This window comes from Pelodiscus sinensis, chromosome 2, assembly GCF_049634645.1.
Source record: "Pelodiscus sinensis isolate JC-2024 chromosome 2, ASM4963464v1, whole genome shotgun sequence".
Classification (NCBI taxonomy): Eukaryota; Metazoa; Chordata; order Testudines; family Trionychidae; genus Pelodiscus; species Pelodiscus sinensis.
Window position 1 is genome coordinate 244522389 of NC_134712.1, and position 23125 is coordinate 244545513.

Sequence of the window (23125 nt, forward strand, 5' to 3'; positions counted from 1 at the left end):
GTTGATCGTCCTATCTTCTCCATTCGAAACATGGGTCCTCCTTTCTTGCCCCTTCCTCTCTGCATTTCTTCCCGGTATCCGACTTTCCCACTCCCCTCAGGGTTTTGGTCACCGTCCCCCGACGAACCTAGTTTAAAGCCCTCCTCACTAGGTTTGAAAGCCTGCCCGCGAAGATGCTCCTTCCTCTCTTCGTTAGGTGGATCCCATCTCTTCCTAACAATCCTTGTGCTCGGAACAGAGTCCCATGGTTGAAGAAACCAAAGCCCCCTCTGCGACACCATCTGCGCAACCACGCATTTACGTCCTCAATTCGATGATCCCTGCCCAGTCCTTTCCCTTCAACAGGGAGGATGGAGGAGAATACCACTTGCGCTCCAAATTCTTGGATCCTTCTTCCTAGCGCTACATAATCCGCAGTAACACGCTCAAGATCATTCTTGGCCGTATCATTAGTTCCCACGTGGAGAAGCAGGAAGGGGTAGCGATCCGAAGGTTTGATCAGCTTGGTAAGCCTTTCAGTGACATCCTGAATGCGAGCTCCCGGTAAGCAGCACACCTCTCGAGATTCCAGGTCTGGACGGCAGAGGGATGGCTAAGTCCCTCTTAGGAGGGAGTCCCTGACCATCACCACCCGTTGTTTCCTTTTGGGGGTGGTGGCCGTGGAATCCCCATCCGTAGGACTACGCATCCCGTGCCTTCCAGTAGATGGTGTTCCCTTCTGGTTTCTTCCTTGTGAGGTCCCTTCACAGGCTCTGCAGTGCTGAAAGCTCTGGGAGAGAGCTTGAAAGCGATTGCTTACCTCTATAGCATTGGGGGATTCCCGTGCTGGCCTTTTTCCCCTTCTAGAAGTTACATGCTGCCAGTTCTCTTCTTGGTCACGTACTGCCCTCTCTGGCTCTTCTGCCTGCCGTGCTTGAAGGATTAAATGCTGCCTTCTATCGAGGAAGTCTTCATCCTCTCTGATCAAGCGTAGGGTCGACACTTGGGCCTCCAGTCCTCTAATTTTTTCTTCCAAAATGTCGACCAGCTTGCACTTGGTGCAGATGAAATCCGTTCTTTCTTCCGGGAGGAAGACAAACATGGCACACTCTGTGCAGGTAACAACAGCAGACCCATCACCAACCATCGCTGCTGTCCTGGAAAAGGGATTTAAAAAGAAAGGCAAGAGAACCTCCCGCCCTTTCTTCTCCCTTTCCAAACTCCCTGTTAACACTCACCTGTTCGCAAGCTCCTTGGTCGCTTGCCCACTGCCTTATAAAGCCCCTCTCCCTACCAAGGCTCAGCCAATCAGTAGAGGCTTCTAGAATTCAAACTTTAATTAGAAGCCAACAGTTTCCACCTGATGTTCTAAAGAAAGTTCACTGGTGTAAGTCACTTAAGCACTAGGATTCAGAGCTGTTGAAATGCTCATCTCACTTTTTAACAGCCGTAACTTCTGCCAGTGTAGAGAAAATATTTGGATTAATTCATTCCAAATTGAGAAATCATTTGGTACTCGAAAAAGCAGGAAAGCTTGTTTGTTTGTTTTTTTTCCTTTCTTTTCCAGGTTATGAATAAACAGGAAAACAAAGGTGAAGATGACTGAGTTAGCTGTAGAAGCCAATATTTTAAGTTTCTCATGTTGACCTGGCTGATAGTTTAATGTTTTCTTAGTTTTTAATTGCAATAGTTAAATAAAATATTATTTTAACAAAAAACCTGATTTTAAAAACTTGAATGTTTAACTAAATTCAAAAATTCATATGCTTGTTTTGTTAAAATGTTTGCTGTTGAAGAAAAAAATCCAGAAAACATAATGTTATTTTTAGTTAAATAAAACAATTTAAATGTCTGTCTGGTGATGGTTTTTCTCCTAATACGGCATGGCAAGACAGTCCTCCAAATATTAATGATTAACCAGTTGAATTGGAGAGAGTTCACCTCCCAATGACTTCATAAATATCTGCTTCATTTACCTTTGGTAAATGAAATAACCAAACAATCAGTCATTTTCTGAAATAGCTGTAAAATGAATCTGAAAAGTTTTCAAAAGAAATCACTGTTTACAAATGTACAGGGTGTACCTTCTAAAAATGAAACTCATGTCTGTGACTTGTGACGCATATGTATCAAGGTTATGACAACCAACAAGAATGCACTTTTATGTAGAAAACCATTATTTAAATCAAGTATTCCTGACTAGTGATTTAAATCAACTTGTAAATCAAATCCACCCTGACCTTAAGTGCCCCAAACCACATGCTAAACTTGTAGGCTATGTCTACATTGGCATCCCTTTCCGGAAAAGGGATGCTAATGAGACACTTTGGAATTGCAAATCCGCGGGGGATTTAAATATCCCCCGCGGCATTTGCATTTACATGGCTGCCGCTTTTTTCTGGCTCGGGGTTTTTGCCAGAGAAAAGCGCCAGTGTAGACGTGATTCTCTGGAAAATAAGCCCTTTTACTTGAAAGTAGGAATAAGAGATCTTCTGGAAAAGGGCTTATTTTCCAGAGAATCGCGTCTACACTGGCGCTTTTCTCCGGCAAAAACCCCGAGCCGGAAAAAAACGGCAGCCATGTAAATGCAAATGCTGCGGGGATATTTAAATCCCCCGCGGATTTGCAATTCCAAAGTGTCTCATTAGCATCCCTTTTCCGGAAAGGGATGCCAATGTAGACACAGCCGTAGAGAAGAGACCTACAAGTCCTGTGTACATTGGGAAAGAGACATACTATAGAAGAGGTTTTACCATTAATTATAGATGAAGTTTTACTCTTTAGTGTAGAGGAGGACACATTTAAAAATATTAGGTGCAGTTTTACCAGCACCTAACCTCTAAAAATGTATTTGCCATAGGAGCCTTCCACACTAAAGAGTCTTTTCTCCACGACTATTCCTAACAGAACACTCTGTTCTTTCGAGCCTCAGCCTCCACCACATACCCCTGTGCCCAGTGTATAGTTCAGGGGTCTGCAACCTATGGCTCCATTCCCAGGCCTCCTTACCTGGCCCCCTGGAGATAGCACTGTTAAGAAAACAGCCTCTTCTCCCGCTCACTTCTTTATGGCTATGTCTCTGATTGTCACGCCTGTAATTGATCTTCCGGTGTTCAGTTCAGGGGGGTCTACATAAGATCTACTAAATTGAATGCTGCAGCTCCAGTATGAACCTGGGATTGTGAGTTCGAACAATCACTCCCATCAGCCTCCCTCTGCGAAGGCGGTGCCAAGCTCAGTTTGTCAGCCGACTCCAGCTATGTGTTTTATATAGCTGGAGTTGCATAACAACCTGACTTTCCAGGTCTAGTGTAAATCTGGCATATGTCTGGCTGCTCCTGACTGGTAGCAGTAGTAAGGATGTTAAATATAAATTAATTTACAAGTCGAATAGTCGATCCAATTTCCATCGACTACTCAACTAGTCCATAGGCACTTCCGCATTCCCTGTTTTGAAATGTTCAAGAGGCCCACTGGGGGCTCTTGTGCATTTCAAAGTTGGAATTCCGCATGCAGCCCAGGCCATTAGAAAGTCCCACTGACTCCAGGCTCCACACAGGCGCATCTGCTTTGAAATGCACAAGAGCCCGGAGACCTGGTGAGACTGTTAGCCTTTCTCATTTCACAACATTTCACTGTAAGTAAAATATTTCTCTTTGTGAACGTCTCAAATAGCAAAGGATATGCTGTACACAGAGAAACAGTGATAGTGACTTGAAAGAATACGCTGTCATTGCACAAAGTGTGTGTGTATGGAGGAGTGGGATGTAGAAATTATATATATTCAGTTGAAAGATTAATCTAAATGTTACAAGTAATAGAAGGTAAATTTTAAGATAGAAATGTCATTTCTATTAAGCAGAAACAATCCAATGGACATTCTGAAAGTCCGTGTCTAAATAGAACATTGTGTATTAAAGATTTACCATAAGGGGGAGGAGAGAGAAGTGGGCCTTTGCCAATTGTTCTGTGTGATGTTAAAAAGAAAGCCTGAACACTTCCGCTTCATTTCCATCAACATGAGAAAGTAATGACTTTTCTACTCTGGGGCTATGTCTAGACTACATCCCTCTTTCGAAAGAGGAATGTAAATTAGACAGATCGAAATTGCAAATGAAGCCGTAATTTGAATTATCCATGCTTCATTTGCATAATGACGACCGTGCAGTCTTTTGAAAAAGGGCTTTTCGAAAATAAAACCATTGTCTAGACACTGTTCTGTAGAGGGGGAAAAAAAACCCTTTTTCAAAAGAACCAGCAAACCTCCCCCCTCCCCCAGGCATTACGGTTCTTTCGAAAAAGGAGGGCTTTTTCGAAAACTGCATCTGGAGGGCGGATTCACTTTTGAAATACAGGCAGTCCCCGGGTTACGCAGATCCAACTTATGTCGGATCCGCGCTTACGAACGGCGCATTTCTCGCCCCGGAGGACGGGGGTGGCAGAACCGCCCAGATGTGCCGCGGTCCCGCTGTCCGCGTCCTCCGGGGCGAGAAAAGCTGCTCCGCGTCTCCCTGGTCTGCTGCCCCCTCGCCCCCACCGCCAAGCAGACCAGGGAGACGCGGAGCAAAGCCGCGGAGGACCCGGGCGGTGGGACCGCAGGCGCATCTGGGCGGTCTCCCGTCCGGGTCCTCCACATCTTTGCTCCCCGTCTCCCTGGTCTGCTGGGCGGGAGGCCCAGCAGACCAGGGAGACGCGGAGGACCTGGGCGGCGGGACCGCGCTGTATCGCGGTCCCGCCACCTGCGTCTCCCTGGTCTGCTGGGGGGGGGGGGGGGGGGGCGCAGCTAGTGTGCGCCCCCCCCGCCCCCTCCCCCCCCCAAGCAGACCAGGCTTTTCTCTGGACGCCTGTGGTAGAGCAGCTGGGCTGCTGCCAGTTAGTCCCGCAGCGCCACTCTCGGCGCCACTGGACCAACCTGGCAGTACCCCAGCTGCTCTGCCCCAGGTGTCCTGATTCAGCCGCTGCTGGTCAGTTTCAGTAGCGGCTGAATCAGGACGCCTGGGGCAGAGCAGCTTGGGTGCTGCTGGATTGCTCCAGTACCACCGCTCCTCGGCGCTAATGGACCAACCCAGCAGCACCCCCGCTGCTCTGCCCCAGGCGTCCCCAAGTCAGCCGCTGCTGAAACTGACCAGCGGCTGACTACAGGAAGCCAGAGGCAGAGCAACTCTGCCTCGGGCTTCCTGGAATCAGCCGCTGATCAGTTTCAGCAGCAGCTGACTTGGGGACGCCTGGGGTTCTTAAGTTGAATCTGTATGTAAGTCGGACGCCAGTTCCGACTTACATATGGATTCAACTTAAGAACAAACCTATAGTCCCTATCTTGTATGTAACCCGGGGACTCCCTGTACCTGTTTTTGAAAGAACTCGCAGCCACCATTATGCAAATGAAGCACAGGAAATTCAAATCCCGGCTTCATTTGCAATTTCGATCTGTCTAATTTACATCCTTTTTTCGAAAAAGGGATGTAGTTTACATATACCCTGGTAGACTATAGGGGCAGTGGAGAGAACTAGTGAAATTAAGGTATTTTGAGATCTTGAGCCTGGAAGTCCTTCGAGAGAGGAAAATCTTTAAATACTGATTTAAAATTTTAATTCTTTGAGCTAAATCAGTATTTGGGAGCAAATCATATCTCTAACTCAACATTGTCCAGTCAGTTAAGGAGTGAGAGAGACAAGCATTTGTATAGTCCCCAATTTTTCCAGCAAAACCAGAGAAGACTAAATATGACATTCCTTGTATTATTAGGGTTTTATAAAAAACATTATAACAGTACAAAAACCATTCAGGAGCTTCTTACACACAAAGAAGCAGGGAGAAGTAAAACAAAACACCCGTTCAGCTTACATTTTAAGACTGAATTTCCTTGTTCAGCTAAGGATAAGACACTACTTATCTGTCTTAGAGTGGGTCTAGACTACGGGGCTTCTTCAAAAAAAGTGGCTGCTTTTTTTGGGGGGGGGGGGGGCGGGAAAAAAACTTCCCCTGCGTCTAGACTGCTGTCATGTTCTTTCGAAAGTAAATCGAAAGAATGTGGCAGCTTTTTCGACGGCGGAAAACCTCGTTTTATGAGGAAGAACGCCTTTTTTCGAAAGTGCTCTTTCGAAAAAAGGTGCTATGTTATGCAAACTACTTTTTGAAAGGAGAGCATTCAGACTGCCTAGGTGCTCTCTCTTGAAAAAGCAGCTTGGTTTTTCAAAAGTACTGGTTGTAGTCTTCTTCAAAAGAGGCTTGCAGTCTAGACGTAGCCTTAGTGAGGACTGTATTGGTTAAACTGAAATGAGAGTATCTACACAGTGACTGGCATTGGTTTAATTAAATCACTTTAAAAAGTCACATTTCAAATGGCTCTTTTGGGCTAACGTAAGTGGATTCTCAGTGGACCTCAGTCTTATCTAAGCCAAAGTACCTACCTGCTGCACATGGATTTCCCAGTAGTTTAAAATAAATTGGTTTTGTTAATTAAACAGTACAGCTGTTTCATGTATACAAGGCTTTGAGGCTAGCAAGCAAATAAATTATGCAGTTTTATACATCATTTAATTTTTTTTGGTGCAGAATTCCCACAAGAGTATAGGAGAAGGGAGATTCACTGCTAGTTCCCTTCCTTCTCAACTGTCCCCTTCATATTTAGTCACAAGTAATTCATCTCTCAGGTGAGGAGCTCTTTTAGGGGACCTTCAAACTCAGACTGTTGAGCACAATCCACTAGAATTGTGGCCTCTAATATTAATATACAATTAACAATCTTTGAATGTCTTGTATTTGGTGACCTTCCTCTTGTAGTCTTAAGTAGCATTTCTCTGAGAAGCACCTTTTTTAAATACCTACCGTATTTTCCGGCGTATAGGGCGACTGGGCGTATAAGACGACCCCCTAATTTTTTAATCAAAAGATAGGGTTTCATCTTATACCCCAGCACCCCTCCGCCTCCTTTGCTCCCGGTGTCCCTGGTCTGCTGGAGACGGTCCCCAGCAGACCAGAGGCACCGGGAGCAAAGCCGCAGCAGCTTTGCAAAGCCTCGGGGGAAGCCGGCGGAGGGGCAGCCCAGGCGCACCTGGGATGCCCCCCCGCCCGAGCCCCTCCGTGGCTTTGCAAAGCCGCGGAGGGGCTCTGGCTGGGGGGCAGCCCAGGCGCGCTTGGGATGCCCCCCCGCCGGCTTCCCCCGAGGCTTTGTAAAGCCGTGGAGGGGCTTGGGTGGGGGGGCAGCCCAGGCGTGCCTGGGAGGTATACCCGGCGTACAAGACGACCCCCGATTTTTGGGGGATGTTTTTTAACATCAAAAGTCATCCTGTACGCTGGAATATACGGTAGTTTTTCATTGCGTGGAGTAATTAGACTTCGGGAAAGTCATGGGGCTCCCTAATAGGAAAAAATGTATACTGTCGGTTATTCTTTAATAGGTGGATTTGAAACTTGTAGAAAGTATTAAGTTGATAGCAGTGGCAATTGAAGTTTCAACCTCTATTCACAAACTCCATTAATGCAGTTTTCCCCAAAATGCGGGCTTTGAAATGATGGCTTAGAGCTGATTATCTAATATAGCAACAGCACTGTAGAAAACCTAAAGCTCAGTGATGTACTCATTACCAATCCACTGGGCTGTCTGGAGGTATTTTTGGTTTGACTAGAGAGTGGAAAAACTGTATCCCCCTAATTTATATCCCAAGCCAAAAACTGAATTTTAAAATACTGTTTCTGCTTCCCATTGCTCTGCTCTAAGTTACAAGGCTTTTGAAAAGAGAAGAGTAAATTAGTGTGTGTGTGCGTGCGTGTGCGCCTGGACAGGATATTGTATGGTTATTATGTCTCAAAGGGGTAGCTGTGTTAGTCTGTAACTTTAAAAACATCTAGTAGTCCTGTGGTACCTTAGAGACTAATATATAGTATCATGAGCTTTCCTGGGCAAAATCCATTTCTTCAGATGAGCTCAACCTCAAGTGGGGGCATAAAGAGGGAGGGATGCAGAATTTATAACAGAGAAAGAAGGGAAAGGAGGGGAAAATTACTTGTCAGTCATAGTGCTGGTGCTAATGAGGATAATTGGGTGGGCTGGAAGTGTCCCATATTTAGCTTTTGATGTCAATGAAGTGTGAAATGAAAGCTGGTTTTATAATGGGCCATCCAATTCTTGTTTTGTTCAGGCAAAAGAAAACCCTGTCAAATTTGCATATGAAGGTCAATTCTGCGCATGGGCATGCACACACACACACACACACACACTCTCTCTGTAATTGGTTTGTGAAATTCCTTTGTAGAAGAATGGCTACATGAGTGCCCAGGCAGGTTAACAATGGATTTAAAAGTAGCCATTCTTCTTGGACTCTTGTATCTCCTGACACTCATTACCAATGCACAGATGAGGTACAGATATGCAGTAAATTGTTCAGTCACACCAGGTTAATAGCAGTCTTGTATTCAACCCCAGTGTCCTGACTGTTAATCAGATGACCTATCTACTGAATCATACTATCTCCAAGTTTTGTGCAAAAATGAGTGAAGAAAGGAAAGAACAAAATGGTTTTTAACCTGAGATTTTGAAAAACAGAAGACAAAGAGAAGAACAGACAGCACTGGGAAGTAGGAAACAATAGATGGAATTAAAGACTAGGGAAATAAACTTGGCATGGTCTATAGCAGTGTTCTCAACTTTTTTTATAAAGCGCCCCTTTAAAAAAGAAAAGTATCGCCAGTACCTACAGTTTTCACACGCACAATTTTTTTTTCTACGATGTCAACACATTTGTTTAAACAACTTAATAGTAACTGGGCAGGTGATGAAATTTTTTAGTGTAAAAAGTACAAAATTAATAAAATGCTATAAAACTTAAACAAAAATTCTGTTTTCTACAATTTTCAGTTATGTTGACGTATCCCCCAGACTTCTCTTGAGTACTCTTAAGGCTATGTCTAGACTGGCATGATTTTCTGCAAATGCTTTTAACAGAAAAGTTTTTCCATTAAAAGCATTTGCGGAAAAGAGTGTCTAGATTGGCACGGATGCTTTTCCGCAAAAGCACTTTTTGCGGAAAAGCGTCCGTGCCAGTCTAGATGCGGTTTTGCGCAAGAAAGCCCCGATCGCCATTTTCGCCATCGGGGCTTTTTTGTGCAAAACAGTTTTTAGCTGTCTATACTGGCCCTCTTGTGCAAAAACATTTCCGGTAAAGGGCTTTTGCCCAAATGGGAGCGTCAAAGCATTTGCGCAAGAAGCACTGATTTCTAACAGTAGAACGTCAGTGCTTTTGCGCAAAATCAAGTGGCCAGTGTAGACAGCTGGCAAGATTTTGCGCAAAAGCACTTGCTTTTGCGGAAAAACTTGCCAGTTTAGACGCAGCCCTAAGGGTACTTGTATCACTGGTTGAGACACATTGGGCTATAAAAAACTGTATTTCTAGGCAGCACTTAAAAACACCACAATGTGTTCTATTGCTAATTTGCTTTAGCATCAGCTAATGCAATTAACCTGTCCTGTTGTACTTGGAATCTTACAGAATATTCTTAGTTGAACCTGGATGTGGGTTTGTGGAGGATTTATTTTTTTTAAGGGAGCATTAGGTAGTACTCAAAAGAAAAAAATGACTTTTAAAAAATTTCTGTAAAACATCATAGAAAACTAAAAACAGCCATCATATTCTGATCTTTAAAATATGCTCTAATAAGTAGTTATGACAAAGCTAATTTGTCCCTTCTGAAGTCAGGGAAAACAGCACATACATTGCAGAGAGAAATATGAATACAGGCAGTCCCCGGGTTACGTACAAGATAGGGACTGTAGGTTTGTTCTTAAGTTGAATCTGTATGTAAGTCGGAACTGGTACATATTGTAGGGGAAACTCTAGCCAAACATTTTTTTTAGTTTTGGATAGCATAGGGAAAGGTTAACTCCCCTCTAATGTTTGTTTTGCTGTCTGTTCCCCTGTTCAGAAGATTTCACATCTATTTCTGTCCCTGTGACAAACTCAGGACTAAAGGAGTAACTCATCAAATACCAAACAGCTCTGCACCATGCTTTGAGCTAATAGCTTTATTTCCACACACCACCCAGGGTTCTAGGAGGAGGGTCCTTTTTTTGCTAACACAATGAGGCCAGCACTTTGTTTGTTTTGGTGGAGTCTTTGTTTGCCCAGGGAGCCCAGCATGTATAGGGGGAGGAGGGGCGGAGAGGCTGCTTTTGTCTGCTGTTCGGCAGCCTGTTGCTCAGGGGAGGGGGCAGCCTGTTGCTGGCAGGGGGAGAGGGGGGAGGCGTGCAGGATGCGAGGCCGCGGGGGGGTGGGGGCAGCGGGCGTGGGGAGGCACTTTTCCTCTGCCCGGCAGCTCTGCGGGATCCCTGTCCCTGTGGCCAGCTGCTGCAGGCAGAGGCCAGTTGGAGCCGGCCGAAGAGGAGGAGGAGGTGGATTCTAGGACCCAGGTGAGGAGCCCCGGGGACGCTGCTGCGCTCCGGGAGCCCGGCATGTATAGAGGGGAGGAGGGGCAGAGAGGCTGCTTTTGTCTCTTCGGCAGCCTGTTGCTGGCAGGGGGAGGCACTTTTCCTCTGCCCGGCAGCTCTGCGGGACCCCAGTCGGAGCCGGCCCGAGGAGGAGGAGGATCCTAGGACCCAGGTGAGCGAGCCCGGGAATGCTGCTGCGCATGTGTGGGAGTTGCCTCACCCTGTTCGTATCTAGGGATCCGACGTAAGTCGGATCCATGTAAGTCGGGGACTGCCTGTACATGCACAGTTCTTCATAATCATGCCCTTATTTGTAGTCAGTCCTGGAAGATAAGTTGGATGCTTGGTTATTTAGGTAAGAAGGATGAGATGCAGTTGTAAGACTATGAATGGCTGACTTCTGAGTTCTATGAAATAAAGACTTTCAAATTCAAATTGAAGAAGAGTGTTCCCTGTAAGCTGAGCATTTGGGTGGCCACACAGGATTGATTCAAATGCCGCCCAACTGATTTGCAGAATGCCTATGCTGCCCCTTGCCAGCAACACGTGTTTCTATTGGTGGTGTACATCTGCCCTTGTGTTGATGCACATAAAATTTATTCCTATCAAGTTGCAGAACCTACTTCAGATAACCAATGCTTTTTTATCCCTCCTCTCTCAGGCTATTAGAAAAGGTTTGCCAGAATAGCTATACCAGAAAACCCTGCTAACATAAAATCACAGTCTTAACCAACATTGCCTATAATTGGCCTTTATTTTCAACTTGTTGTAAGAATACCACAGTGCAAACTTTGGCAGAGTGATGGTAGACTTTCTTTCAGTCTACTGCCCAGAATTCTAGTCTGATTCTACATCTGGACAAAAATTGAATGAGAATAATGTAAAGAAGTCTTGTGTTAATAAAATAGTTCATTTACCACTGTATTGTGACTTGATATTAAGACTGAACTTGTAAAATTAAAATGACAGTATTTGGCTTTTGAATTTTTTGCTTACTACCTTACAATATTTGGTAGTTCACAAGTCATCTACCATGTAATAGTGCATATTTTTACAGTTTCCCTTATAAGGCACTCTGGCTGTCCCTCTAATTACTTTCTGTTCTCTGAATTTCTTCAAATTCATCAACTTTATTCATTCTGGTGTCACAGTGCATGACCACTCATAGCTCCTCTCTGGAATTTTTTTCTTTGTAGCCTGTCAGTTTCCTTAGACAAAAGCTGGGAAGACAAACCATTTGTTACTAGCTTCCAGATCAGTTGATCAGTTGAAATGGTGAAGTTTTTGGTGCCTTCGCTTGTGTTGTGCTGGAATTCCAATTTCATGTCTGCTTCTCCATACAGCAGTATGTGGCAACTTGAAGCTGCTTATAGTTATCTTACTACATTTGCTACATTTATGTTTACATTTACATTTATTACATTTTATATGGGAGACTGATGCTCTGATCTTTGGTGGGACAATCATTTTTGGCTGTCAGTCTTCCAAATTCTCACTCTTCACCAAGATGGTTTCCTGCTGAGGAGCTGGAAAAGATCAAGCTTAAATATTTAGTGGTCTCATGGTCAACTTTGGAAGTATAGGAAGAAAGAGAGGACAAAACCTCCCTAAGTTCTATCCCTACTTTGGACGTTGGATAGTTTTGGAGTAATATTGCTAAAACCAGATGACGTGGGGCTTGTCTAAGCAAAGATGTGTGACATTGGCATTAATTTAATCTCATGACTTTTGGCGTTCTTGATTATGATTTTTGAACATTTGGGGTTCAGTTCTGCTTATCTGTGCATCTCTAATCAAATATCAGAAAAGAGATCTTGGAGTCATCAGGGACAGTCCTCTGAAGATGTCCATGCAGTGTGCAGCGGCAGTCAAAAAACAAAAACAAAACACAGGATGTTAGGAATAATTAAAAAAGGGATAGAGAATAGGATGGAGAATATCTTATTGCCCTTATATAAATCCATGGTATGCCCATGAATACTGTGTACAGATGTGGTCTCCTCATCTCAAAAAAGATCTGGCATTAGAAAGGGTTCAGCGAAGGGCAACTAAAATGATTAGGGGTTTGGAACAGGTCCCATATGAGGAGAGATTAAAGAGACCAGGACTTTTCAGCCTGGCAAAGAGGAGACTAAGGAGGGATATTATAGAGGTATTTAAAATCAGGAGTAGTGTGAAAAAAGTGAATAAGGAAAGGTTATTTTCTTGTTCCCATAATATAAGAACTCAGGGCCACCAAATGAAATTAATGGGCAGCAGGTTTAAAACAAATAAAAGAAAGTTCTTCACACAGTACACAGTCAACCTGTGGAACTCCTTGCCTGAAGAGATGATGAAGGCTAGGACTATAACAGGGTTTAAAAGAGAACTAGATAAATTCATGGAGGTTATCAGCCAGGATGGGTAAGGAATGGTGTCCCTAACCTCTGTTTGTCAGAGGGTGGAGCTGGATGTCAGGAGAGAGATCGCTTGATCATTCCCTGTTTGGGTCACTCCCTCTGGGGCACCTGGCATTAGCCACTGTCGGCAGACAGGATACTGGGCTGGATGGACCTTCGGTCTGACCTAGTATGACTATTCTTATGTTTTTATGTAACATGTTATGTCCACACTGGCTTCCAGTCTGTTTCAGAATGTAATTCAGGGATTATTTTTAACCCATAAAACCCGAAGTTGTTTCAGAGTTCTGGCTTATCTTGGGGGTAGTTTCCTTTGGGTGACTTTGCAACACTGGATCAACCTAAGTGCTCAAGAGAAGATTTTCAGATTAATACCATCCAGATTTATAGAGGGAACTGATTAAAGAGTGCTAAATTTCCCCCTACCTGTTGCCCAGCCATGACATCTGAAATCTGTTGCTAACTACAATACTTCACAAATTCTGTTCACTTTTCCAGACTGATGGATTAGCAATATTGTTTTGATTTGACTTCTACCCCCATTCCCCATTAACTAGAAGCTAGACTCTTAGCAGTAAGAAGAGGTTAAAAACTGCCTTCCATCTGAAGTCAAATTCTTAAAATTGAGTTAGTTAATAATAGGCTTAGAAATATCAGTTACACAAATATTTGTGTAAGGTCCACCAGGACAATTCTTCCTGTAAACATTTTGATGATGTGAAGTATTTTCTTATTATTTGGCAGCATAAACAAGGGTACTTCTGAAAGTCAGAGATGCTTGACACATAACAGTTGTGTACCTGTTGCTACTGAATGATCTCTTTGATTAAATTAACTCTTGAAAGTTTTAATCAAATGTGGAAAATATTCCTCATGCAGTAGGACTTCCTGCATGCAAGGATTTTTTGAACCACAAACTAAACTTGAATTGTGACTGAATACTAGTGTATAAATATAAAAAAGCATAGTACTAGCTGCAAGAGGTTATTATTTGTACTGTGGTGATATCTAGAAGCCCCATTCATGGACCAGGAGCCTCATTGTGCTAGGCATTGTATAAACAGCACAAAATCAGTTCGTGTTGGTCTGTTGTAGATAATCCTGCACAAACCATAAGTATTTATCCTGTATCTGTACAAAGAATTCTGTGGGATGCACTATAATTAGTTAAATATCTGTGGATTACTAGTGCTAAAAAATGCCGTATCTAATGATGATTAGAGGCATGCAGAGGTTTTATATCTTTTAAGACTGCAAATTAAAATACCAGAATTCTCATTTCATTTGCGAATCTTAAAATCTGAGTAAGTTTATATAATTACAGCGTGCATGATTGTTTACCAGCTGCTTAACGTAGATTCCTCTTCTCATGAGGATCATCTTGCAATACCATCAGGAAAATTAAACTTTACTTCAGGATTTTGTGTACATTTCTGTGTAATTGGAATTTGGGTCAATTTTTATAAGTTTCAACTGTTCTGCTATATCAAGTTCTGATAAATTTTTACACCATTAAGGCACACTGTTTTGGAAGCTTGCTATTGAAAGTACTGTAGTACAATTATACCTTTATTAAAATAAGCTACTTCTGAGTTTTTGCTATGAAAAGATTCAAACATATTGCATACTTTTGAGAGAACCTATAGCTGTTTTTGCAGCTTCTTCAAGGGTAAGTCTAGACTACATGGCTCCGTCGACAGAGCCATGTAAAATAGTTTACTCGGCGTAGTCAGTGAAGCGGGGATTTAAATAATTTCATGAGGCATACCGGAGCGGTCAAAAAAGGCTTCCCTTGTCGACCAATCCGCGACTAGACTGCCGCGCTGTGCTGGATCAGCTGATCATTGGCACAGCATGGTGGCCATTTTTATTTTAATGAAGTGGGGATTATTTAAATCCCCGCTTCATTGACTATTCCGAGTAAACTATTTTACATGGCTCTGTCGATGGAGCCATGTAGTCTAGACGTACCCCATGTGATTACTCATGTCCACTTGACATTATGTGTGTGTGCTCGCCACTTGCACCAGTGCTGGAAGTTTTTCCATCAGCAGTACCCATGGGGAGCATCTCTTCTAACCCCAGGAGGGGCACCCTTCTTGTCAGCAGTAATGTTGCAATAAAACTGCTGTGCTTCAGCTATTTTGCTCTTTCTGCAAATCATCTGTGCTTAGTGTGTACAGTTCTCTCAGTAGTTTCTTAGTTTTGTAGTTTGTAAGTTGATAGTGTCCTAGATGAAATTTAACCTAGGGACTAGGCATTCCCTGGTTCCCAGGTTTCAAACTGAGGCAAGAGTGCAAGTGTCCTATGCCTGTTAGCAACTTGCACAACTGCCTAAGGCATTTAGACGAGGGCACATTAGTGAGAAGTGCCATATTTTCAGATATTTCAAGCTTCAAATAAAGAAAGGGACATTCACCTTGGGGCACTCTTAATGGAGTCACCACTAATCCTGACTCTGGATACCACATTGGTCTCAGTCTTGAGTGCTGTAACTTCAGTTGGTACAGAAATTGCCACCAATGCCATCATCAAAGTGGCACTGTTCCCCCTTGATGTCTCTAGTCTGGAAGGTGAAGACCTTGGAAAAGGGACATTCCCCGATGTCTTATCGGGGAATTGTAGACAGATTCCGGTAGAGTGGTTCAGCCTTCCCCATCCCACTCTGGTGACACCAAGTAGCAGCACGTGGAGGTACATTTTACATGAGAGGTCTTTTGGTCAGCATACGATGTTTTGGCCTTGTTGGCATCCATCAGGCAGTAGCACAGTCAAAAGAGTAAGCCCATGTTGGGAACTTTTTAGAGTGTTTCTCTCCCAGCAGCCCCCATCTCCTCCCAACACATCATTCTGCCAGCGTTCCCCAGTATGAAGCTTTCATGCCTCAGACTTTGCATGCACCCTTCCATTGCCCTGATTATGGGTGCAGGAGGCAAGGCTCAGGGTAATGCTTGCCAGAGCCTCAGTGTGAACAGATTGCTGCATGTGTCCCTTATCCTGGGCACTGTTGCTGGTGCCCTGCCTCCTTGAGATCTTGATACTGCTCCCAAGCTCACTCAGGTGATTGCTGGCATCTTTCTCAGGCATTGGCATCTTTCTCCATTCCATTGATCTTCATGGTCAGGGAGATCCTTGGACCATAGGACCCGATTCAGGCTCTATTCTGAATCTCAGCACCGAGTGAGCATTGGAAGGCATTGCCAGCCCACGCCAGTCTCCAAGGTCCTGAGACAGAGTCTTGGCCCACTCAGGCTGGTTTGTAGCTCTCATTGCTGGGCAGACGGCCTTCCCACTCTTGGTCCCCAGTGGCCATAAAGCTACCAATTCTGAACAAATTGGAGAAATGGTCTGAGGTAAACAGGATGATGTTTAATAAGGACAAATGCAAAGTGCTTCCCCTTAGGAAGGAGCAATCAGTTTCACACCTACAGAAAGAGTACAGCAGAAAGGAATCTAGGGGTTATAGTGGACAACAAGCTAAATACGAGTCAACAGTGTGACGCTGTTGCAAAATAAGCAAACATGATTCTAGGAAATACAGGACTATGTAGCACTTTAAAGACTAACAAGATGGTTTATTAGATGATGAGCTGAAGTTTTTGATCTGAGGAAGTGGGTCTGGCTCACGAAAGCTCATCATCTAATAAACCATCTTGTTAGTCTTTAAAGTGCTACATAGTCCTGTATTTTGTTTCAGCTACACCAGACTAACACGGCTACATTTCTATCATGATTCTAGGATGCAGTAATAGGTGTGTTGAGAGCAAGACATGAGAAGTCATTCTTCTGCTCTACTCTGGGCTGATTAGGCGTCAGTTGGAGTATTGTGTTCAGTTCTGGACCACGTTTCAAGAAAGGTGGAGAAATTGGAGAAGGTCCAGAGAACAGCAACAAGAATGATTAAAGATCTAAAGAACATGATCTAAAGAAGGAAGACTGAAAGAATTGGGCTTGTTTAGTTTGGAAAAGAGAAGATTGAGAGGGGACATGATAGTGGTTTTCAGGTATCTAAAAGGGTATCACAAGAAGAAGGGAGAAAAATTGTTCTTCCTGGCCTCTGAGGATAGATCAAGAAGCAATGGGCTTAAACTGCAGCAAGGGAGGTTTAGGAAAAAGTTCCTAACTGTCAGGGTGGTTAAACACTGGAATAAATTGCCTAGGGAGGTTGTGGGTACTGGGCCCTGCCATGAGGACAAGGGACTGGACTCAATGACCTCTCGAGGTCCCTTCCAGTCCAAGTATTCTATGATTGTCTTTATTTATGAGAGGGGCGTGGAGCCTGTTTTGAGTCGGGTCACTGACCCACAGAAAAGTCAGTTGGGGCCACACAAGTGAGATACAAAAACACAACCCCCCCAAGACCCTCAAGCCTTGCTAATGTGGCCTCAACTGTGTTGGTGGAGGCAGGGGACAGGGTGCTGGGGCAGGAGACAGGGATCTTGTGGGTGCTGGGTCAGGGGGCCAGTGGGGGCAGGGTGCTGGGGTAGGGAACAGGGTGCTGAAGTGGGGGACAGGGTGCCAGGGCAGCGTGCAAATGGGTGCTGGTAGGTCCTGGGGCAGGGGACAAGGTACTTGTGGGGGAAGGGGCAGGGATTGGTACCTGGGGAACCTGCAGCTGTACGCCAAGGCCCAGGAAGTGCGTGGACTGCTCCCCTGTCCGCCAAACAGCTGTGCGGTATCAGGGGGAGGGGGAGTCCTGGACTGTACCAGCTCCAACTGCTCAAACAGCGCGCGCTTTGCTCCTCTGCTCCCCACAGCAGTGTGCACTGCCTGAGCAGTTAAAGCTGGAGCAGTTCCAGATGCCCTCTCCTTCTCCCCTTCTTCCCCTGCACGCAGGAAGGCAGCAGGGGAATAAAGTCTCCAATGTGCAACAGCCCGGTGTTTTAGGTATTGTGCCTACTCTTTGGAAGCGGGAGGGGAGATAGCAGCCCGTGCACTTCCGGGACCTGGTGAGCAGCTGCAGAACTTCCCCCCTCCCCGCAGGAAATCCGAGCTACCTCCATTGTCCCTGAAGGTAATGTCAGCATGGCATTCATCTTGGGGGAGGGGGGCAGTGAGGAGGGGCCTCCCAAAGCCTCGCAATCAACTGGTTGAGCCCCCAGGATTGACCAGTCGATTGCGGTCAACAGGTTGTTGATCACAGCTCTAGACGTTTCCTTCAGAAGTTGTCTTAACTAGTTTCACATGTGTTTGGTCCCTTATCACTGCTGATCAATGGATGATGGATATAATAACATGGTTCCATCCAGTTTTCAGAGGTACCTATGTTGTTGCCCAATTCTTTGGTGATTATTATTGATTTTCAATTAATTATATTTACAGAACTGGGGGATTTTAGGGTTCTAGTCCCAGAATCAAGGTTGTCAAGTTCAGCATCTAGACAGGAACAAGCTGCATGGCTATTGCACAGCAATAGCACACTAAAGATAAAACAAAACTTCAATTGCTTTTTATCAGCGGAATTAGTAAAGACAGAAGCTTCAAACCACATAAAGATATAACAATAGTACACAGTTAATCTGATGAAATCTCTTGTACTGTTCTTTGCATATACTCATATCCTTGAGGGTTCTGGTGGTAAGACACAGGTCTTGCTCTGTGGCCTTGCACCCCAAACTAGTCTGATGGTCCGTATCTTCCCCTTGCATTGTATTCTGGCCTGTTACAGGACCTAGGGGCTGTCATGAACATTTATTCAAATGCCCAGCCTCTCTTGTCCATATCAGATTTCCTCCCCCTACATGTTGGAATACTCTAATCCTGTGGTCACCAACCAGTAGATTGCGATCTACCGGTAGATCTTAGGGACTCCAAGAGTAGCTCTTGAGCCCTCTCTGAACTGCGCACCTGTGCAGTACATTTACATTAGATTTCCTCATGTAGTGTAGGCAGGGCTTCAAGGAAGGGGTGGGGCAGTAGATCTTCGCCTGTTCTGAGACTTAAAAAGTGATCTTGGATGTAAAAAGCTTGGAGACCACTATATTGTACTAATGATTTAACTTATTACCATATATTTTAATTTGTCATGGCAAGTTCATGGTTAAGCATTTTACAATCTTTCTATCCTAAAATATCCAAGCCTAGTATCAGTTCAATGTTCCTGCAGTTACCTGATACAGTTTTGTACAAACTGCTCCCTTAAGCAAGATATTCCTGGGTTCCCAAAACTTAGGGGGACTCTTGGGCTATTTATCGAATCCAAAATTCATAGGCTGCAAAACCTTGAGCTTAAGCTGATGCATTACAGGACACAGGCAGGTAGGTTCATTGCGTCATTGTTAAGAAAAATAAAATGTTAAAAGGTAGTTCTATGGGCTACAACATCTAAAGTCCCTTACCTGTCCCTTTTCAGGGACCCATCTCAAAAGAGTCCATTACTTCTAGAAAGAAGAATGCAAACTTCCTGAAGTAATAGAAGAGATCTCTTCACAATAAATTTCAGCACATTTGGAAGATGAAATTCAGAAGAGACACTCTTACATCACCATATTTCCTAACCAGGGTAATTAACTCACACAGCAGATCTCAATAGGCCTGTGAAGCCGTCCACATGTTCATTTGTTCCAGACGTTAAGCTTAAGAGTCAACTAACAGAAATCAACTTAAATTGGATTATCTGAAATGGAATTAATCAGGGTCATCCTAGATAGTTCCATGTACAGAGCCTGCCTACCTCTAGGCAATTTCTTTAAACTGTGTTCCCTAATTTTTCATCTGAGGAAGTACTGACGTACCTGTGTACCTTCAATCTTCCTGGACACACAATTGCAGATCTAAAAGTAGTCATCCTGCAGCAAAAAAATATCAGGACCAGACTTCAAAGAGAAACTGCTGAGCTACAGTTCATCTTTAAATTTGACACAATCAACTCTGGATTAAACAAAGACTGTGAATGGCTTGCTAACTACCAAGAGAGCAGAAGCTACTTTTGAATTCACACCTCCAGATCAACTGCTAGAAGTGGGCCTCATCCTCCTTGATTGGATCCACCTCGTCATCTCCAGCCTGATCCTGGCCTGCATATTTATACCTGCCTCTGGAAATTTCCACTACATGCATCTTGACGAAGTGGGTCTTTGCCCATGAAAGCTTATGCTCCTACACTTCAGTTAGTCTATAAGGTGCCACAGGACTCCTCGTCGCTTTTGCAGATTCAGACTAACACGGCTACCCCTCTGATACTGTGTAAGATGGTGTCTCACCCTCCTATGTCTGAATGTCATTGAGCACATGGGAGAAACAAGCCCCATGTTCTCAGTTCCAGTGCCTAGCCGACATTGCCCTCAAGTAGCCATTTTGGGGAAAGTCCAATTTTGCTCCTGTAGCCAGGGGCTGGATGAAATATGATCAGTTCTTCCTTGTTTATGGTGTATTCATAGTCTGGGCAGTCCTAGGAACTGCAAGGCTTGAGCATGAATCTTTAGAAACTTCAGCTGCAAACTAACAAGGAACTGTCCTAGACTGAGGTGTCATTAGAGGAGTACTGGCTGGGGAGAGAATTGCTGCTCTGTCCTCAACAGGTAGCTGCAGCTGTCACTGAGGGAGAAGTGTTCTTCCTGCAGACAGGCAGCTTCATGCGCGGAGCCCTGAGCCCCTGGCTGGGCAGGGCTAGTTATGCAGCTGCAAGGCCCTGCTGCTGCATGGCTTAGAGGGAACCTTGCATTATAGCCATTCTTACGTGCTCTACTGATGATGCATGAACTATGGTTGCTTTCAAAAAATTTTATCACTTGGACAGATTTGGCGAGATTTTCATGGGGATGGCAAAAGGTACATCTGACACATTTAATTCCTGCCAAATTGCAAGTCCTTTTCCAAATCATGAATGCTAGAGCAATTAGGAAAGGTCACCAGAATTTAGCATGGGTGGAAAAATACTTTGTTTTGCCTTTGCCTCTTTCTTGGGAATGACTGTACTTTTTTTGTCTGAAATCTTAAAAGCCTGAGGGAGATATTCAGCCTGTAAAATTCCTGCCCAAATGTTTATCAAAGTTATAAACAATTGAAAATAAAGACTTGACTTATGGGAAGTGTCAAGCAACCTTAACAAAGTGGTGCTATCAGCCATACCTATAATTTTGCCAAACTTGTCTATTAGTATTTCAGTTCCCTGTAAGAGCAATAGCGGTGTCCAGAAAACATGGGTATGAAGAAAAATTAGTGTCAAACAAAGAACATTTGGATAATTGTGGATAGTTCTCTCAAAACATCCATTCAGAAGAAATTTGGAGAAATTTATTGTTTTATTAAAGCAATTCTGATCAGTTAAATCAATGTGACATGTCAGTCTCAAATCATAATTTCAGTTGCTAATCAGAGGAAAGATTGGTCTGAGCTGTGAACCATATGACAAAATTTAAGTTTGTTCCAAAGGTGTTTGCTTTGGGACTGTCCACCTTTTAAAATGACGCCTGAATAAATTGATGGAATGCTTCTTTTCTGCATCTTTTTAAAGTGTTCCTTCTTTTTACAGCAGCTGAAGAATCGGAAAGTGACATCTATATGCGATTCATGAAGTCTAACAAGTGTTATGACATAGTTCCAACAAGTTCTAAGCTTGTTGTTTTTGATACTACGTTACAAGTAAGTGCTCCAGACTACATTTTGTTGAGGTTCGATTGCCTTTTAACATGAACATAAATGCCCATCTCGAATGGTGTGTGAAATTGATTTCTCTTTAGAGAACTGTTTTTGAGAAGCTTTTTGGGTCCAAGAACTGCAATATATATGTGTGTATAATTAGGGAACTTTTTTATTTTAATATTTTACTTTGAGTCAGTATTTAGTGGAGCTTTCTGATGGACATGGAGCTTTACTGATTTTCAGCAGGAATAGATAAATAAGACCATTAGCAAAATATCAACCTTCTAAGATTATGTGGGAGTATGAGTATTTCACATATTATCAGAATGTTTTGAGCCTTGTTTTTTAAGATAAGAGCTAGACAATTCAAGGTTTAAACAATCCTCTGAATTACATAAATGTATAATTCTTTGGAAATTTTACCAGTAAATTATCTTCTGAAGGATTCAGTGAGTTTGGATTTGTGTTTTTGTGTGCATGGTGAATGCAGTGGACAAAAGCAGCAAGTGCTAGAACAGGGATTGGCAACCTATGGCACGCATGCCATTTTCTGTGGCATGCTAGATGGGAGCTCAGCCCCGCCTCTCCTCCCACCCCTGCACAGCGGGGTGCCTGTACTTTGGCTGGAGGCTTAGGATAGCTGCAGGATGGAGCACCAGCTCTGGCTTCCTGCTGAGAGCATGAGAGGCACGTGCGCGTCATGACATAGGGGCCGCGGCAGTCCAGCAAGACCCTGCACTGAGCTCTGTGTCCCTGGGGCTGCCCCTGCCCAACCTGGGTGTTCAGCTCTTGGGAGTTAAGGGGTTAACACCCCTCCTCTCCCCCATGCATGTGCTATAGGCTCTGCCTCCTGCTCCAGGAGCGGACTGGGCTGGGTGGCTGGTCATACATGGGGCACCGGGGCCTATGCTATGTTGTGCTGCTCACTGTGAGGTATGTGCAGGGCCAGGAAGCCTGTTCCCAGCTGGGCTCGAACCAGCCCCGGACTCTGCCTGCCCCAGTCCCAGAGGCGCAGCCTGTAAATGAGGGGCGAGCCCTAGGCAAAGGGCTGAGCTGGGCAGGGAAGTTACTCTGTCCCTCCTCACCCCAGCACGGCTCCCAGGGACTAGGAGTCCCAGTGCTGCTGGTCTGCTAGTGTGTGCGCTGAGGGGAACAGGGACGTTGGGGCAGGAGGGGAATGAAGGAAGATGTGGGGAAAGGATCAGAGGGGCAGGGGTTGCACTGCAGAGGGATGGGGTGATGCGGGGGGGATCGTGGGGCTGAAGGGAGTGAGGCTGGAGCAGGGGAAGGTGCACTTTCCTTTACTCCCCACTCCTTTGCCTTCCTTCCCCCATTACAGCACAATCCTCTTTGCATCTATCATTCTATGTGAATGGGAATTTCTGCCAATTTGCAGACACTGCTGGAAATCTGGCAGCTCTGTACACTGTTCAGTAATCTGTAGTGTCCCTTGGCATTAAACCTCCGCTCCGGGTCTCCAGCAGAATAGCTGCTTTTAATGCCAGTGCCTATTTCTGCTGACAGCTCAGACCCTCATTCGTTATTTCCCCCGCTGCTCTGAGCTGTGTCTGTCTGGGGCTCCTTGGCTTCTCCATGGATCAGTCTTCTCCAGCCCCTGTTGTGACCCCTCAGTTACTGACAACACCTCACTGGGATTTCCTGAAAAACAGCTGGCTTAGAATTTTTAATCTAAATATTCTTCTTTTACTTAGTTCCAGAGCTATATAGTTGCCATAGGAA

At 44.4% G+C, this 23125-nt stretch overlaps 1 protein-coding gene across 18 annotated transcripts in view; it reads left to right on the top strand.

The window, feature by feature from the left end:
• PRKAG2 (protein kinase AMP-activated non-catalytic subunit gamma 2) overlaps positions 1 to 23125 on the top strand; it is a 385760-nt gene that overhangs the window by 285652 nt on the left and 76983 nt on the right. For 14 of the 18 annotated variants that reach the window (XR_012902124.1, XR_012902125.1, XR_012902126.1 and 11 more), the window contains one exon: positions 21276 to 21385. The exons of 2 other annotated variants lie outside the window; for them this stretch is intronic. Coding sequence is in view for 13 of the 16 variants with exons in the window: in XM_075922807.1 (XP_075778922.1) it covers positions 21276 to 21385 (110 nt within the window). In the remaining 3 variants the exon portion in view is untranslated. The remainder of the gene's footprint in view (positions 1 to 21275; positions 21386 to 23125) is intronic. 2 more of the 18 variants (XM_075922806.1, XM_075922810.1) reach the window with 1 other exon arrangement.